Source organism: Carettochelys insculpta, chromosome 1 (assembly GCF_033958435.1).
Source record: "Carettochelys insculpta isolate YL-2023 chromosome 1, ASM3395843v1, whole genome shotgun sequence".
Lineage (NCBI taxonomy): Eukaryota > Metazoa > Chordata > Testudines > Carettochelyidae > Carettochelys > Carettochelys insculpta.
The window spans coordinates 9980220-9999193 of NC_134137.1; the positions used below are offsets into that span (position 1 = coordinate 9980220).

The 18974-nt window shown below is 51.2% G+C and overlaps 1 protein-coding gene across 1 annotated transcript; it reads left to right on the plus strand.

Moving 5' to 3' along the window:
- Window positions 1-296: 296 nt before the first annotated feature.
- On the plus strand, window positions 297-1232 carry LOC142007920 (olfactory receptor 51G2-like). Its single transcript, XM_074984981.1, has one exon. The coding sequence runs from the start codon at window positions 297-299 to the stop codon at window positions 1230-1232; it is 936 nt and encodes a 311-aa protein (XP_074841082.1).
- Window positions 1233-18974: the final 17742 nt, after the last annotated feature.

The window sequence follows — 18974 nt, forward strand, 5'->3', positions numbered from 1 at the left end:
GAGCTTCTACCACCTCCTTATGACAAGTCAGTAGCTGCATCTGGAAAACAGGGAACTGGAACAGTTAGACATCTTCCACCATTCCCTGAAACTTCTCAAGCAGATCAATTGATGTTGCTCCAGATGCACTGCAGCTCTGATACACTCTGGCAGCGCCAACATTCCTGTTGGGGGTGCAATTGCAAGACTATGATTTTGCAGCTCATTCCTGAACTTCTCAATGACTAAATTTCATTAAGTCTCCTGTTCTTTTTCCTTTTAGGAAGGACTGAACTCCTTCATCTGTCTAGTACCTTATGTCAGCTATCAATGACAGCAGATTCCAATACGATGTGTTCCTTCTCACTGGGATACCTGGACAGGAACATGTCTACCTCTGGATCTCTATCCCCTTCTGCTTAACGTATGCAACTTCAATAGTAGGAAATTCATTCATTGTGTTTGTCATAAAAACTAATCCAAGCCTCCATGAGCCCATGTACATTTTCCTTTCCATGTTGGCCATTACAGACCTTAGCTTATCAATAACCACCATGCTGACAACACTACAAATATTCTTGCTGAACTCAAGGAAAATCGGTCTTGATGCCTGTTTTGCCCAGCTCTACTTTATCCACACCCTTACAAGCATTGAGTCTTCTATACTCTTGATGATGGCCTTTGACCGCCTCATCGCCATCCGTGATCCCTTAAGGTATGCTTCCATCTTAACACCACAGAGACTAGCCAAGATGGGGCTTGCATGTGTACTAAGAGCAGTGGTCGTAAAGCTTCCATTGCCCATTCTCCTGAAACGGTACCGATACTGTCGAGAAAATGTACTAATTCATAGCCATTGCACACACGGAGAGGTCATGAGAAAGGCATGTTCAGATGTCACAGTCAATAGCATCTATGGTTTGTACAACATACTCTCAACGGAAGCCTTGGATTCATTGCTCATCTTTCTCTCTTACATGATAATCCTCAAAACAGTACTGAGTATCACAACTAAGGCAGAGTGCCTCAAGGCCTTGAACACATGTGTCTCCCATCTGTGCGCTGTCCTTGCATTCTATACACCATTTATCAGCCTAACCCTGATGCCTAGAATTGGGAAAAGCTCATCCCCTTCTATTCAGGTCGTCCTGGGCTACATCTACCTGTTGTTCCCACCCCTGATGAACCCCATCATTTACAGTGTGAAAAGCAAACAGCTTCGTGTGAGGATCGTCAAAATATTTGTCAGCTGAAGGGTCCCTTTTACACACTGTCTGGTGCAGAAGAGATGAGAAACGAAAACCACAGGGAAATGCCTCCTGCTCAGTCCTTTATCCTTTCATCTGAGATGACATGAGCTGCTGATCTCCACTCTGGAGAGCACGACTGCCATTATTGAATATCCTGGAGCAATGGGTGATGGGCTGAAGAGGGAGGATAGAGCAGTGGGGGAAAGAGACCAAATCAGGAACTGGCCTCAAAAAGCAGCTGTGCTGATCGAGTGCCAGTGTACCCCTGGCATGTTGGCCCAGAAAGAGACATGTTGGTGGTTACTCCGACCTCAGAATTCCTCTCCATATAGTTAGTCAAGGGAAGGGTGTGGTAGTTGTTTTCCATGACACTCAGCCTGTCACTTTCCAGTCTCTGCTTAAACAAGTGTGGGTAAAGGAGAAAGGTGCAGAGCTGTTCTTCAGTGACAGGTCTGGCCATTCCTGATGCTCTGGGTGCTGTGCGATCCACAGAGGCTGCACCAGCTGTGGACCAAGGCTTTATAAAGAGCAGGACACCAAGGATTACCCAAAGCCCTCAGCTAAGTAATTGTGATTGTGTCATGTCAGAGTCATGATTAACGCAGGAGACGCTATTCAGGAAGCCCCTCCCCCTTTTGTAGCTCTGCACTTCCCACCTCCTGAGCCGATTCCTCTCACATTAAGCACAGAGCTCTCCATTAGTCAGGCCCAGGTTCCCTCCTCCTCCTTCCTTCTGTTCTGATACAGCTGCTTGGAAAGGGATGGAAATGGTAGTCATTGCCCCAAGAGAGACATGGCCTGCTCCTACCCCAGCTCAGCACGTTCACTGTATGGTGACCAACTTTTCTAATGGTAAAACACGGACAGAAACAAGAGCCGCTTGCCACTCTTGTTCTACTTCCCAACCTAGCCTCCTTGAATTGCCCCAGAGTGAACCCCCCCGACATCTTCTCCCCATAACTCAATGCCAGAGGTGGACCATGATAAGAGGCACATGTGGTACTAGTACCATTCTGCGGAGCGCCCATCCCTCCCTTTGTCCCAAGCAGTGGGCTGGGAGTGGGTCAATAAGAGCCCCAAACCTTTGTCCCTTCACCCAGGGCAGATTGAGAGTTCAGGCTTCCAATAGCAACAGGTTGCAGAGACACTGTTATAATTCTTCCCACAGTGCATCACCACCCTGTACTGTGTGTACTGCCTTGGGGGAATTGGAGGAGAGGGGGACAAGGGCTAGAGCAAAGACATGGAAGAGAGGGCAGGGCCTCCAAGCAGAACATGCAGCACACATTTCAGCAATCCTGCATCAATGTTGATTCAAGCAAGGATGTTGGTGAAAGGCTCTTCAGTAAAGGGGAAGGCTGCAGTAGGCAAATCTTTGCTCTGGAATAGACTGAATGATACAAACCCACATAGGAAAGGGGGAAGCAGGGGGAGGGGGAGGCTCTTGCTTCAAGTATCTCAGCCTCGGAGTAAGTCGTGCAAGTACCATCCTATTCTCAGGATATTTTTCTAACGACTCCTCTATAACGCCAATATTCTTGTCTTCAAATCTTCTGTTATGATCCATATCTCTTATCTGCACAGCATGCTGCTGAATATGCACGATACTCAGCTTCGTTCCCAAGCTAATCGATTGGCGTTTCCAGATTTTATCCAACATCTTCAAAATCGCTCTTCCTTTCACTCTTCTTGTTGCTATTTCCTTCTAAGTATCTTGATTACATGTCATGTTGCACCCCAGATACATGAACTTCTCCATATTCTCTAGTTCAATCCAATCTACTCTGAGAAGCAGGAGTTGTGGTTTATCTAGACTTTATTAAGGCATTTGAGACAGTCTCACATGCTCTTCTTATTAATGAATTAGGGAAATATAACATACATGGGGCTACTATACAAAACTGGCTAACTGTGCGGGAGGTTACACATTGGAATAAATTGCTTAGTTTGGCTGTAGTACCTCCATCACTAGATCTATTTAAGAGCAGGCTAGATATGCATCTGTCAAGGGTGGTCTACATAGTGCTTGGTCCTGAAATGGGGGCCGGGGACTGTTCTCGGTGACCTCGTAGGGATCCATCCAATTCCAGTGTTCCATAATTTTATGAGTGTCTGAGCACAATGTGCCATGGCAACAAAATGTTTTACATAATAGTAGGATGAATTTCTCTTCCTCCCTCGATGTGCAGGAAATTAAGAAAAACCTGGCCCTGACCACTTTGAAATTACAAAGGAATCTAAACAATCCCCCATGTTTTTATGGAAATGGGGCACTGAATATGGGAATATGCATAACTAAAATATGCTTTATTCAAATGGACAAATAATCCACTATTCACGAGGATGTTCTCCCCTGAATACATATATTGTATTTGTGTACACGTGCCATGGCCCTGAATCCTTGTCCCGAAGCCCTCCTGCCCCTCTTGTCACCCAAGACCCTCCAATCCTCCTGCCTACCATTCCCTCTTCTCCCTGCTGACCCACACCCTGCTTCAGCCCCGCAGCCCCCACCTGTGCAGTCAGGCTGCAGAAGGGATGTAAAAGAGGAGCCTTTTGTCTGGTGAGCCCTGTACTGGGCTGGCTTCTCCTGTTTTACACCCTGGGCCTCTAGGATCCTCAAGGGGCCTCACCACTAGCTACTCTGCCATCAGTGGGACCCATGTACCATCATTTATCTTCCTTATAGCATAATGGGACTTTCTGGGACTAATGGTAACTGTTCTTACAATAGCTCACTTTTGAATAAGCAGAAATTTTCAGATTAAGCCATAAAACTGACAATTTAATACATAGTAATTGATATGTTATGGCAATAGATCTTTATGTAGTTAGTAGTTCAGTGGTAGACGCTACTAGAGGCAAACAACTACCTTACTCACTTGAACCATTAGCTGCAACCTGTTCTTGTCAGTAATTGAACTGTGGATACTTCTGTATGTAGGAAAGGAAAGCGGCATGATCTTTCACCTGCCAATTGCACGTTTTGTAATTGTAGACTTGTGTATGATTTGTAAAAACCAAGTGTAAGTTTGTTAATGGTAGAACTGTGTCTCATGTATAAAATCAATTGTCAGTTTGCTTCTCACTTATGCTCTGTATTGAAACAGATTTACGTCACTTTGCATGACTTGCCTTTTCTGTTTGGGGTATCAATAAAAGCTAAAGTAGAGATTGTCCCTGGGGTCTAGTGCCTCCTCTTGAATCTCAGAGTGAAACACATGACAGACCAGGATTAGAAAAAATATCATCTCTGGCGTGAAAAACTTTACCTAAATTAAGAACTAGAATGAGAAATTATAATTGCAGACAATTCACACTTAAGCTACGTCTACATGTGAACGTTACATCGAAATAGCTAAAATAAGCTATTTTGATGAATAACGTTACACGTCCTCAAGGGCTGGTGCCGTCGACGTTCAACGTCGACGTTGGGCAGCCCCACATCGAAGTAGGCGGTACAGGGGAACATCTACACACCAAAGTGGCACACATTGAAATAAGGGTGCCAGGAGCAGCTGCAGACAGTGTTAAAGGGCGGACTAGCACTTCCGGGGTAACAACTAGCCGCTCCCTTTAAGAGCCCCTCTCAGACACACTCAGCCTGCAGAGCACGTGGTTTCCAGAGCCATAGGCACGCACACCTCGGCAACGCAGTCATGGACTCCCAGCAGCAGCAGCAGCAGCAGCAGCAGCAGCAGCAGCAGCAGCCAAAGGTCCACCCTGCCGCCCCTCTAGGAGCAGTGCTCACCCTGCTCAGTGCCATGCAGGAGACAGCTGATCACATCCTAGCCACAGAGGAGGAGCTGCCCCAAGCCCCGCTGCACACGCCACCAGCTGTGGAGCTACCCCACCAGCACCGACTGGTGGGAGCAGCTGGTGCTCGGAGAGTGGGACGACGACCGTTGGCTCCAGAACTTTCGCATGAGCCAGAAGACATTCCTGGAGCTATGCCAGTGGCTAACCCCCCCACTGAGGCACCAGGACACCGCCATGCGGCATGCCCTCAGCGTCGAGAAACGTGTCAGCATCGCTGTCTGGAAGGTGGCCACTGCAGACAGCTACCGATCCGTGGGCCAGCAGTTTGGCATCGGCAAGGCCACCGTCGGGGCTGTTCTCATGGAGGTAAGAGGACCCACGGGTGGAGAGGGAGGCAGCCCTGGCAGGGGAGGGGAGCCCTGGCAGGGAGGGCCACACACACCCTGCACACCCTTCTTTGGTGCTCTCCCATGTCCTTCCCCTGCAGGTCGTCCGCGCCATCAATGCCCTGCTCCTTCACAGGCTCATGCGGCTTGGGGACCTGGACGCCGCCATCGTGGGGTTTGCCACCCTGGGCTTCCCCAATTGCTTTGGGGCTCTGGATGGGACCCATATCCCCATCCGTGCCCCCGAGCACAGTGGAGGACGCTACTTAAACAGGAAGGGCTACCACTCAGGTCTGTCCTGGTCTACAAGTGGGCCTGTGACGCATGGACCACTTACTTCAAACAGGAGAAAAAATTGAACAGATTCTATCATGGCTGCCTCCACAGAATTATGAATAGCAAGTCGCAAGATGAAGTTTAAATACAGATGTCCTGTCAAGATGTGGCATATACAGCCTCTTGGTGATCCTCAAAAGCAGAAGTTTATGATGCCTTGGTCCTGAGAGAGGAATGGGTGACAAATGTCTTCCCAAAGAAATCCTCTTCAGTGAACTGTTGTGGGTTTAGAAGAAGAGGAAGACCAAAGCTAAGATTCAAGGATCCATGCAAAAACGTCATGACAAAATCTGACATCGATCCAAAATCCTGGGAATCTACATCATCAGATCAAAATACCTGGAGGCGACTGCTATGACAGGGCAAATCTACATCATCGTTTGACAGTGTATGTGCCAGCCATGCAAAAGAACCTTATCTAAGAAAGAAAAACTCTCAGACCCAAGAATTCAGAAACAAACTGACGTGGCTATTTAAATCAAATGTGCAAATCCAATATTGGACGTATAAAAAGCAAGAGAAGCTGCAGACTCAAATACTGCCCATAGATCTTCACCAATGCTGCTAACCACCATTTCTCGAGACAAAAAGGGACCACCGAGTAGTAAGCTTTGGGAAATTGAAAGCAGAGAATTGGGAGAGAGGACATCGTTTTGCACAATGACATCAGCCAAACACAGAATATGAACTGACACCAGCTTCTGAAAAGCTTTGGATAGAATATCTGACCACAAGAATGTCGAGACAAAAAAATATGTCATATGTGGTACTGTGACGAACTCAGCAATGCACTAACCTACAAAAGATTGGCACCTGAACAAAGGATAGTGGAAAAAACACAAAGGAAATGGGAAAACCCCCAACTGAAGATGCACGAAATACAGTTAAGTTCGCAAAAGAAAGTACAACAGTGCCATCCCAGGGCAGTAGGAGACAGACTTGAGGGCTATGTCTAGAGTTCAGGGTTCTGTCAATAAAATGATCATTGGGTTGACAAAATCTGCAGAGCATCCAGATTACAAAGTGCCTTCTGTTAACAATATGTTGACATAAGGCAGCACTTTTATCAACAGCCAAAGCCCGCATGCCATGAGGAAGAACACTGCTGTCAACTGCTGTCCAAATGCCACGGCCTCTCCTTAATCAGGGCAGAAATCCAGCATCTTCTGGACTTGTGCATGGGGTAGGAATGCCTGCAGGACCACAAGGTCCATCATAGAAATGCAGACATTTATAACAGCATGGTCAATGCCCTGGCTGAACGGGGCCACCCCTACCACACCTGAAATTGTCCTGGTCTACAAGTGGGCCTGGGACTCTGCTCTACTCTCCAAGGCAGGAACACCAACATGCCACTAATATTGGAGGCTGAACAGTACCTGAGGGGGAAACATCACCAACTATCTGAATATTGATATGGTGCTTGAGGACCCCCACGTCAGCGGGAAACCCCTCAGGAGGAGAAGGTTTCATCCCAGCCCCAACCCACACCAGAGCCAGAGTCAAACTTGGAGTCCAGCAGCCTCGAACCAGTGTTGGACCCACTTTCCAGCAACCAAGCCACCTCTGAGGCATCAAAAGAGCTGGGAGAGGTCCCTCCCATGAGTACCCTGTGCATCGCACACTCCAGCGCATGGGAGGTGCTGTAGTCCCAGCACGGACGACCACATGCAGCAGGAATGTGAGTCACTTTGACCCAGGAGACATGGGCAGCATCTTGCCACAAGTCTCATGGAGACTAAACAAACTTCAGGCCACGGGCAAGGAGGGAGGCTCCCAGCTTCTGCCATGTGTGGACATAGGCTAGCCACAAGGGCACCAGTCGGAATCCAGACACACCAAGGAGTGCAGCACACAGCATACAGTCATACCCACTGGCGAGAGGCAGTACTGCATCCATAGGGCAGTGCGGCCAGCTACATGTGTGTATGTGGGCCACAGGAGCCACGTCTACACGTGCACGCTACTTCGAAGTAGAGGCACCAACTTCGAAATAGCGCCTGTCACGGCTACACGCTTCAGGCGCTATTTCGAAGTTAACTTTGACATTAGGCAGCGAGATGTCGAAGTCACTAACCTCATGAGGGGATAGGAATAGTGCCCTACTTCGACGTTCAACATCAAAGTAGGGACTGTGTAGTCATTGCGCGTCCCGCAACGTCGAAATTGCCGGGTCCTCCATGGCGGCCATCAGCTGGGAGGTTGAGAGACGCTCTCTCCAGCTCCTCAGCTCACTGGTGGCCGCGTGGAGCGGCCCCTTAAAGGTCCCCTCCCCCTCCCTTGCTGTGCAGGAAGCAGAGGGATTGTGCAGGCAGCAGCCTGCACACGCAGCTAGCCTGCCAATCCCTCTGCCCCCCACCCAGCTGCGATGGCTGCCCGGCAGCCCCCCCACGGGACGCCCCCCAAGGGGAGCCAGGGCAGCCAGCCCAGTCAGACCGGCAGCCAGGCTGGGAAGCGGCAGCGGGGCCCCTCCCGGACGGAGACCCAGCTGCGGGACCTGCTGGGGCTCTGGAGCTAGGAGGAGGTGCTCCAGGTAATGGGGAGCAAGAGGCAGAATGCGGATGCGTTCGCTCGGCTGGCCGACGGCCTGGCTGCCCGGGGTCACCCTGCCCGCACTCCTGACCACGTCAGGAGTAAGGTCAAGGAGCTGCGGCAGGGTTACGCCCGGGCCCGGGATGCGGCCAGCTGATCTGGGGCCGCCCCCATCACTTGCCCCTTTTACAGGGAGCTCAGGGACATCCTGGGGCCCTGGCACACCTCCTCCCCTCCGGCCACCCTTGACACCTCGGCCGACGAGCCCCAGCAGGCCCTGCAGCTGGAGTCCGCCCCGGAGGCAAGCCCCGCACCCCGGGGGCCCCCCCCGGAGGCCATCCCGGGGACATCGCGGCAGGAGGAGGAGGAGGAGGAGGAGGGGGGCTCCTCCTCTGCAGAATCCAGCCTGCAGATCCTCCTCCTGCCATCCCGGAGCAGCAGCAGGGCCTCCGCCCCCCGGGGATCTCCAGACTGTGGGAGAGGACCAACAGGTAGGTACCCCCCTCTGGTGGACACACCTGGGCTTGAGGGGTAGGGGTAATAGATATGTGTCCAGGGCCCCCCACATGCTCACATGGCCATGGCCCCAGGGACACCAGGGCCATGGCCCTCACAGCACTGCATCAGCCCCTGCCCCCCCCCAACCCCGCATGACAGTGCCATGCCCCATCCCCGGGCCAGGGGGGAGCGGAACCTCGGGGGGCCACCGGGAGGAGGGGGTGGGACACCCCGCAGCAGCAGCATGTGATGGAGTGTGGGGAGTGCAAAAGGGAGACTCAGGCTACATATGGGCAACAAGAGCCGAATAGCTCCCAGGGGCAAAGGAGGATCCTGGCGCTACAGCTGGCAGGTGACACCTCTGCCCTGAACAAACAGGAGGGAGGAGCCGAGCTGGCTTGGAATTGGGGGGCGAGGGCAGGGGCCACAGGTAGAGGCATGGGGAAGGGAGAGCTGGAAGGCAGCCAGCCTGAGGAGGGGGAAAGCTGCATCCCAGAGGGACACCCCTTGGGGTCTTCTCCCTACGACGGGTTGGAAGGACTGTCTCTTCCGACAGCTGGTGCTGTCACTCCTGGGAGAAACTGGACATCTGTGGCCTAAGAAACCTCTCCTGCTGTCAGACCCTGCAGGGTGAAGTGAGAGTCGCTCCCACCAGGGGACGGGGTGCAGGGCAGGGGGACCCCTGAACCCCATCCATCACAGCAGCATCTCCCGGGGATGGGGATGGGGAACCTGCAGCACAGGGCTGGGGGGACAAAGGCCACGGCTTGGGGCCCACACTAACGCCTGTCTCCATTCTTCTTCCCCCCCTCCTCTCCTGTGTCCTCCACCTGCACCATCCGAAGGACCGGAAGAGAGCGCCGTCGAGGCCTCAGTAGTCCCGGAGAGCCCTCCGGGACCATCGCTCCAGGGCAGCCCCTCGGCCGAGGACCGACCAGCCCCACGGCGGGCTAAACAGCGGACCCCGCGCCACCATCCGCCGATGGTGACGGACCCCCAGCTGCTGGCCATCCACCGCCGGCAGCTGGAGGTCGCAGAGCAGCAGCTGCGTTTGCAGGAGCGGGCGCTGGCCTGGCGCCAGGAGGCATGGGGGGCCTACATGCAGACATTTAACCGCCTGGTGGACTACCTGGCCCCCCATGCTGCGCCAGCCGCTGCATCGCCCGCCCTGCCTGCTCCAGCAGCCCCACCACCAGCTGCTCCGCCCGTCGCCGTCCCATCCGCTGTCGCCCCACCACCCACCGGTGATGGCCGGAGCGCCGAGGGACCCCTGGAGCCACCTGTGACTCGCCGGCCACCCTACCTTCCGGTCCGGCCCGCCCCCACCCAGCCACGGACAGGGCTGCGCCCGCGGCGGAGCTCCCGGACGTCCACGCCAAGTGCCTGGCTATAGGGGCTAGGGGCCCGGGACGTGGCCCCCCCCTTGTATATAGTTTTGGGACCGTGGGATATCTTTGTTGCCCCCCGTTTGCCCCTTCCCCCCCATGTACATAGTTCTCCCCTTTATCCTCCCTGCTTTTCTTTTTATTATGTAGGACACTTTTGTTTCGTAGTATTGTTTTATTTTTGTCCATATTTTACTTTGTTTTCACATGTCTGTACATAGTTTGTTTTTATTGCAAATATTTTTACAGTTAAAAAAAAAAGTTCGCCAAAAGAAAAAGAAGTTTAAGTTGACCCACAAATGCGTGCTGTCATTTGTCCAGGACAAGTGGGAGGGGGGTGCGGTGGGGTGCTCCATGGTGTGGGCGTTGGGGCAGGAGTGCGGTGGAGGAAGGCGCGGGCAGTAGGGGGCCTGGGCAGAGTTCACCCCACGGCCTGTTCATCAAAGTGGGCCCGCAGGGCCTCCCGGACCCGGGTCCCCTCGGGGTCCACCTGCCGACTGGGGTCAGCAGGTGGCTGTACGTCTGCCCTGCCGGCCTCCGCTGCCCAGCCCTGGACAAAGGTCTCCCCCTTGCTCTCCACCAAATTGTGCAGGGCGCAGCAGGCACCCACAATCTGGGGGATGTTGTTGGGGCCCGTATCCAGGCGGGTCAGGAGACATCTCCAGCGTCCCTTCAGGCGGCCAAATGAGCGCTCCACCACCTGGCGCGCACGGTTCAGGCGCTCGTTGAAGCGCTCCTGGCTAGCGGAGAGATGGCCCGTGTAGGGGTGCATGAGCCACGGCCGGAGGGGGTATGCCGCATCTGCGATGACGCAGAAGGGCATGGTGGTGTCCCCCAGAGGGATGTCCCGCTGGGGGATGAAGGTCCCCGCCTCCAGCTGGCGGCACAGGCCCGAGTTCCGGAAAACCCGGGCGTCGTGGGTGCTGCCAGGCCAGCCCACATAAATGTCCTGGAAACGTCCCCGGCTGTCCACCAAGGCCTGGAGGACGACAGAATGGTAGCCCTTTCGATTCAGGTATCGTCCTCCACTGTGATGCGGGGCGCGGATGGGGATGTGAGTCCCATCCAGAGCCCTGAAGCAGTTGGGGAAGCCCAGGGTGGCAAAGGCCGCGATGGTGGCATGTGGGTCCCCCAGCCTCACGAGCCTGTGCAGGAGCATGGCGTTGATGGCACTCACAACCTGCAGAGAAAGCACATGGGACAGCACCAATGAGGGGTGAGCAGGGTGTGCGTGGCCCTGCCCTGCCCTGCCCTGCCCTGCCCTCCTCTGCCCTGGTCCCCCCGCCCTGCCCTGGCCTCCCCTCCCCTCCTCCTCCCCTGCCCTGCCCTGGCCTCCCCTCCCCTGCCCTCCTCTGCCCGGGCCCCCCTCCCCTGCCCTGCCCTCCGCCTGTGGGTTCTCTTACCTCCATGAAGACAGCCCCGACGGTGGCCTTGCCGACACCAAACTGCTGCCCCACAGATCGGTAGCTGTCTGGAGTGGCCAGCTTCCAGACAGCGATGCTGACCCGTTTCTCCACAGGGAGAGCACGCCGCATGGCGGTGTCCTGGTGCCTGAGTGCGGGGGTGAGCCACTGGCACAGCTCCAGAAATGTCTGCCTGCTCATCCTGAAGTTCCTGAGCCAGCGGTCGTCGTCCCACTCCCCAAGCACCAGCCGTTCCCACCAGTCGGTGCTGGTGGGGTAGCTCCACAGCCGCTGGCGTGTGAGGTGGGGGGGGCGGGGTGCTGCAGGGTTAGGGGTTGAGCCCTGCTGCCCTGGGGGCATCTCCTCCTGTGTGGCAAGGAGGTGCTCAGCTGCCTCCCGCATGGCATGGAGCAGGGCAAGGTGGACCTCTGGCTGTTGCTGCTGCTGCTGCTACTGCTGCTGCTGGGGGTCCATGACTGCAGCGCCCAGGGTCTGTGTGCCTATGGCTCCTCAGAGTGCGTGCTGTGCAGGCTGAGTGTGTCTGGGAGGGGCCTTTTAAGGGAGAGGCTAGCTGTTGCCCCGGAAGCGGTAGTCCGCCCTGTGACCCTGTCTGCAGCTGTGCCTGGCATCCCTATTTCGATGTGTGCTACTTTGAGCTGCGTCTACACGTGCACGCTACTTCGAAGCAGCGGCACCAACTTCGACGTTAGGCGGCGAGACGTCGAAGTCGCTAACCTCACGAGGGCTACGTCTACACGTGCACCCAACTTCGAAATAGATTATTTCGATGTTGCAACATCGAAATAAGCTATTTCGATGTTGGGTGCACGTGTAGACGTAGCCTTGGCGTGTAGACGTTCCCTCGCTGCGCCTATTTCAATGTTGGGCTGCGCAACGTCGAAGTTGAACATCGATGTTGCCGGCCCTGGAGGACGTGTAGACGCTATTCATCGAAATTGGCTATTTCGATGTCGCTACTTCGAAATTAACTACTTCGATGTAGCGTGCAAGTGTAGACGTAGCCAGGGTGACCAGGCTGCTCCTGCCTCACCTGCCACCCATGAGGGGACACCGCTGAGCCCAGACATCGCCTTGCCCACAAGTCTGTTGCCAGCAGATAAGCTGTAGCTGTCAGCATGTTCCCAGAAGTGCCATGGAGCCCTCATGGGGCACAATGCCCACTGTGCAGACCACTTATGGCTTTGTTCCCGGGACATCCCCTCCCTTGGCCTGGGGGTTATTCGTCAGTGCTCATTGCGTGGAGCAGGGTCTTTGGGGCTACACTGAATGAATATCTCAGTGTCTCTCCTCCTTGTCTTCCTCACAGCTGGACCCATATCATCTGACATCTTAGCCATTCGCACCTCAACACGAGGCTGACCAGTCCCACATGGCCAACAGGCCTCACCCACAGCCAGAGGGGCCTTTGGAGGGTCTACGAGGATCCTCAACTGCTGACAATCTGCCCCTCTGGGCCTTCCATGCACAATGGAGCTCCAGCTGAGGGCTGACATAAAGTGGCGGTCCCAGGCCTGGGACCAGCTCATGTCCCACTTTGATGCTGTGACCAGTGTCTGGCAGGACATGCTGTCCCAGCCACCCACAGCCACCCCCACTGCCCTGCAGCTGCCAGCTTTCCCACACCACATCTAGGACCTCTGTTGAATACCATGGGCAATAGCCATGGCCCTGAACCCTTGACCTGAGACTCCCCTGCCCCTTTTGTCACGCAAGACCCCCTGATCCTCCTGCCCCCCGTCCCTCTTCCCCCTGCCCACCCAGAACCTGTTACAGCCCTACAGATCCCACTTGCCCAGACCCCACCACAGCTCCTCTCTGCCCATTCCTCCCCCCGGTCCCAGCAACATCCCAGCACTGACGGGGGTCCCAAACACATGGCAGGAGGTTCATGAGGGAAATGTCACTTGGTGTCACTCTCTTCTTAAGGTTTGCAAGTCCCCACCCACTCCATGTTCGGAGGACACCCACCCAATTTCCCAAGTCCTACCCTACCTTAAATTGTTCTTTGTACTAAATCTTATGGCAAATAATTTGATATTACACATATTTTCAGCATACACATTTATTTTTATTCAAGTAAAGCAGTTATTTGTTCACCACACACATGCCCTCTTCATTTTGCATGCATTGTGGAGGGGTGAGGGGTCGAAGGGAGGCATCATGGTGGGGATGGGTAGGCCTATGGGATGATGGCCCTTGATGAGGACATCCAGCAAGTATAACTAGAGACTATGGGAGAAGACCCACAGCCAATCCAGATGGGTGTGGCACATGGCAGCTCTGCCTGGTTGCTCATAGCCAGGCCTCTGTTGGCCAGTGACCACCCTGTACCTTGGAAGGAAGGCCTTCTTCTTCCCCTCTTCAATATTGTGCAGGGCACAAAAAGCCTCTACAGCTTGGAAGTTGTTGTGCTCCCCTACATCCATGCAGATAAGCAGGCTCCTGAACCAGATCTTGAGTTAGACAAAGGCGCCCTTGGACTCTGTTGTGGCATTGTTCAGCCCAGCATTGAAACTTGCTAGCTGGTGTCAATGTGACTAGTATAGGGCTTCAGAATTGTCATTGGATGAATAACAGGAGAAAGCCTCAAATTCTTTGAGGTGTATTATCCTTCATCTCAGTGAAGTACCTTGGCTGGGCTGGCACTTACCCCTCCCATTGCACTTTTGGCTTTGAATATTCATAAATACATCTATAAAGCTAAACTCTATAACTTTACTACAAACATGGTACCGACATATAAGTCATATACATAGATTCAAGGCATCATCAGCTTTCATTGGACCTCTCACACTGTTTGGGTCCAATAGATACAATGAAAGCATAAATTAGCATCTATGTCCAAAGGAAATTCCAGTTATGTGACAGGTACCAAAGGACTTTGCAGTGTTTTTTCAGCTGTTGATTCAATTCATGCTTCTTTTTCAGCTTCTTGCAACGAAATGAAGGAAAGCCAGATGGGTTTCTCCTTGTACAGTTATACGAGCATGAAGTCGTTTACATTCTCATATGGGTGTTAGCAACCATTAGTGTTCATGCTATTCAGCCATTTGTGAGGAAAAGCCTTCTTCTTCCCAGGAGAAGTAGCTGTCTATCCTAACTTGCAACTTGCCAGATATGTTCAAATATTTATATTGCCAGAGGAGGCAGGGCCAGTGAGCGTGAAGAGAATCCTGTAGGATGAGTCACATCTCTGGATTCAGAGACAATCAGCCGAGCCTGGAAGAGTGCTTCACTTTCCTTAACTCTCTTTTGCTGAGTCAGATTCTTAAGCCTCTTCCAGCACACCCAGAGGTAGGGTGAAACCAAATACAGAAAAATAAAAACATTGAGATCTGCTCCGGGAGGTCTCATCTTAACATACTTGCCACAGCACTGAGATGTCCATCCCTCTTGGGGCACAAAACTAAAGTTGTACAAAGTTCTATGAAGTTCTCCCTCTCCCTCAATAAGGAGGAAGCGAGGCACAACCTGCCCCCGACCCCAGTTAACTATAACAGAAACTGGATTCTATTGCAAACAATAAGTACAATTATTAACTACAAAAAGGTACGTTTTAAGTGGTTAAACAGGTGGAAAACAGACGATATAAGAGGAAACATGCAAACTAGGAGCAGGTCACCTCGTCTCCTGGCACTCACTGTTTTCCTTATCCAACTTAAATAGAATTTCTCTAAGTTATGACTTCTTTTTTTCATTCCCCCTTCCTCCTAGTGGAACAGGTCACGAGGCCAGGATTGAGATTTGGGTGGAAATTAGAATTAGGTGACCAGGAGTCTCTGTAACCTGACAGCATCCATGAGTCAATAGTAATTTGGAACACCCACAGAAAGCCAGGCTGAGCATTTTTTAAAGTCCACTGCCCTGTCTGATGGGCCATCCACCCCATCTAGCATTTCCTTGGTAGTTCCTGAAGTGTTTACAGTGGGCATGAGCCAAAGTAGCACATCTGGACCACAGACATAGAAATAGGAGAATTATATTTGGTGCAGGTGATCTCATAGCTGCCTATTGCACGTATTCTTCCACCCACATCTCAAAATCTGGACCTGCATCTGGAACTAAATCTGGAAATGTGTCTGGAACTGGAACTTCAGGGCTTCTTACACCTTCCTGTGAATCATCTGGAACAGGCCGATAGACGCTGTGTTAAATGGACTGAAGCTCTGATGTACTCTGGCAGTGCCTACCATCCTGTTGGTGCCGCACAGCCAAGATTGTTCTTGTACTTTTTTTGTGAGCTCCTGTATCATTAAAAGTCATTAAGTCTCCTATTCTTTTCCTTTCAGGGAGTAACTAACATTTTTGAACCTGTCTAGTACCTTGTGTCAACTATTAATGACACCAGATGCCAGCTTCAAGTCTTCCTTCTCACCGGGATACCTTGGCAGAAGATGTTTCCTGCTGGATATCTATCCCCTTCTGCTTAATGTATGTTATTTCAGTAGTAGAAAATTCATCTATTGTGTTAATTATGAAAATACATCTAAGCCTTCATGAGCCCATGTATATTTTCCTTTCCATGTTGGTCATCACAGACCTAGGCTTACCAATAAGCATCATGATGATAACACTAGGAATATTTGTGTTGTACTCTATGGAGATCAGCCTAGATTTCCTGTTTTCTCCAGATGTTCTTCATCCACTCACATGCATCGAGTCTTCTGAGACCCTGTTGATGGCTTTTGACCACCTCATAACAATTTGTGACCCTTTAGACAGGCTTCTATGATAACACCACAGAGATTAAGCAAGGTGTGGCTGTTATGTGTGCTCAGAGGGGTGCTCATAATGCTTCCATTCCCCGTTCTCCAGGAAAAGTTGTAATACTGTTGATAAAATGTCCCATCCCATAGTGTCTGCGCACATGTAGAGGTCCTGACAAGGTCTTGTTATGAGATATCACAGCTGACAGCATCTATGGCCTTTATATCACGTTCTTAACTGGAGGCCTGGATTCATTGCTCAAATTTGTCTCCTATGAAACGAATCTCGAAAAGGACTGAGCACAACATCCCATGCAGAGTGCTGTGGTGCTGGATGTCCCTCCTTTCTGATATCTTTGCCTTACATACAGCATTGATTGACCTGACTTTCATACATAGGTTTGGGAACAGCTCTTCTTTACTTCAGATTCTCTTGGGCTATGTCTATTTGCTGTTCCCATCCCAGATGAATCCCATCATGTACAGTATGAAAAGCAAAAAACTTTATGCAAGAATAGAAAGGGTATTTGTCAACTGAAAAGGTCCCTTTCATACCCATTGTAGTGCAGGAGGAATGGAAGACCAAATAAACAGGCAAAGGCCTCCTGTTGCATTCTGGATCCCTACATTTGAGATGACATGACCGACAGATTCTCCTCTCCAGATAGAGTGGTTGCTACTGTTATCCCAGGGGATGTTGGAGAAGCCCTTCAGGCATCCCCTTCCCCTTTGCAGGCTCTGCACTGCATACATACCGAGTCGACTCCCCACACATTAAGAGTAGAGAAGTCCTGCAAGAGAGTCAGGCTCAAGTTCCCTCCTCCTCCTTACCCCTGTTTGTGCTGATACAGCTGTTTGGAAAGGAATGGAAGTGGTTCTCAGCTCCCTGACAGAGGCACCGCCTGCTCTTGACACAGCCCAGCCCATTCATTCTACAGTGACCAGCTTTTCAAATGGTAAAGTAGGGGCAAAGGCAAGAGCCCTTCTACACTTCTTAACGGCTGACTCCGTTCTCCAAGGTCACAAACTCTCTTCCTTGTACTGGCCAAAAGTCCCACCCCGCTAGCTACTCCCCTGTACTCGAAGCTCCATCACCTTTCCAAGAGAGAAGTCAGAGCTGGACCATGATAAAAGGAGCCATGGGAGATAAATCCATTATGGGGAGATCCAGTCCCTCCTTCTTTCTCAAGTAGCTGTCTACGGGGTGTTTCAGTTGTGGCCCCAAAGCTGTGGCCCAGGAAACAGGTTATAAATAGCAGAGCAGATGGAGATTAAAAGATTCCCATGGTAGCATGTGCTTCTGTTGTAGCTCTTACCACAGTCCATCTAAAGCCTGGACAGAGTGCACCACATTGTGGGAATTGGAGGAGGAGAGCATGAAGCACGGGCTTCAGGAATCCTGAACCAATGTTGACTCCAGCAAGTAAGTTGGTAGGAGGCTCTTCAGTATAGTTGGAGGATGAAGCTGTAAGGTAGGAGGGCCTGTGCTTGGGAAAAGACTAAATTAATGCAGCCCCGAAAGGGGGCTCTTCATTCAAGTATCCCAGCTTGACAGTAAGTCATTGCAAAGACCATAGAGACAAGAGTAGTGTTCCTGCAGTGGTGCCTGCTGCCATAATATCCCATTGAAGGCACCAGAGTATCACAGGGGCCACCAGAATGTCAAGGTGGCTCATGTGACAAACCCCCTCCATAATATATGGAAATGTGGTTTTGATTATGTGAATAGGCATAACTCAAATATGCTTTTTTCAAATGAGGTCAATAGACCATCATTCAAGAGTCTGTACTACACCGAATGCAAATATTCTAATTGTGTGCATGTATTATTCTTCTACATGGAGTTATAACAAAGAGAATGTATAAGCCTATTTATTAATTCCTGGCTTCTAGTGAAAGCCATTAGTGGAATTTCAGGGACTTAATGACTCAGTGATGAAGACAAACTCTGTGTATTGTTTTGTTTCCCCTGTAAGCCTAAACTGTGGTTAGTGATAAAAAGATATAGGAACATATCTCCCGGTATTAAAAAACATTCTGAATATTAACAGAGAGAAAGCCGTGCTAGTCTATATAGTATCAAAACTAAAAAGCAGTAAAGTTGCACATTAAAGACTAACAAAATAATTTATTAGTTGAGCTTTCGTGGGATGGATACACTTCTTCAGACCATAGCCATACCAGAACAGTTTCAAAATTTAAGGCATAGAGAACCAAAAACAGTAATCGAGGTTGACAAATCAGAAAAAAATTATTAAGGTGAGCAAATCAGAGAGCAGAGGGGCTGGGGGAAGCGGGAGTCAAGAATTAGATTAAGCCAAGTATGCAAACCAGCCCCTACAGTATCCCAGAAAATTTGCATCCCAGTTCAAACCATGTGTTATTGTGTTGAATTTGAATATGAAAGAAAGTTCAGCAGTCTGTCTTTCCAAAGCAAAGTGAAAATTCTTCTTCAATAAGACACACACACATAAGTCATTAACAGAAAGGCCCACTCCACTAAAATGTAGACTAACTGGTTTGTGGATTGAGAGTGTTTTGATATCTGTTTTGTGCCCATTAACTCTTTGTCTGCGAGAGTTTGAAGTCTGTCAATATACAAAGCATCTGGGCATTCTTGGCACATGATGACATATATGATGTTAGTTGAGGAACATGAGAATGTGCCTGTGATTCTGTGACTAACCTGGTTAGGTCCAGTATTGGTATCTCCAGAATA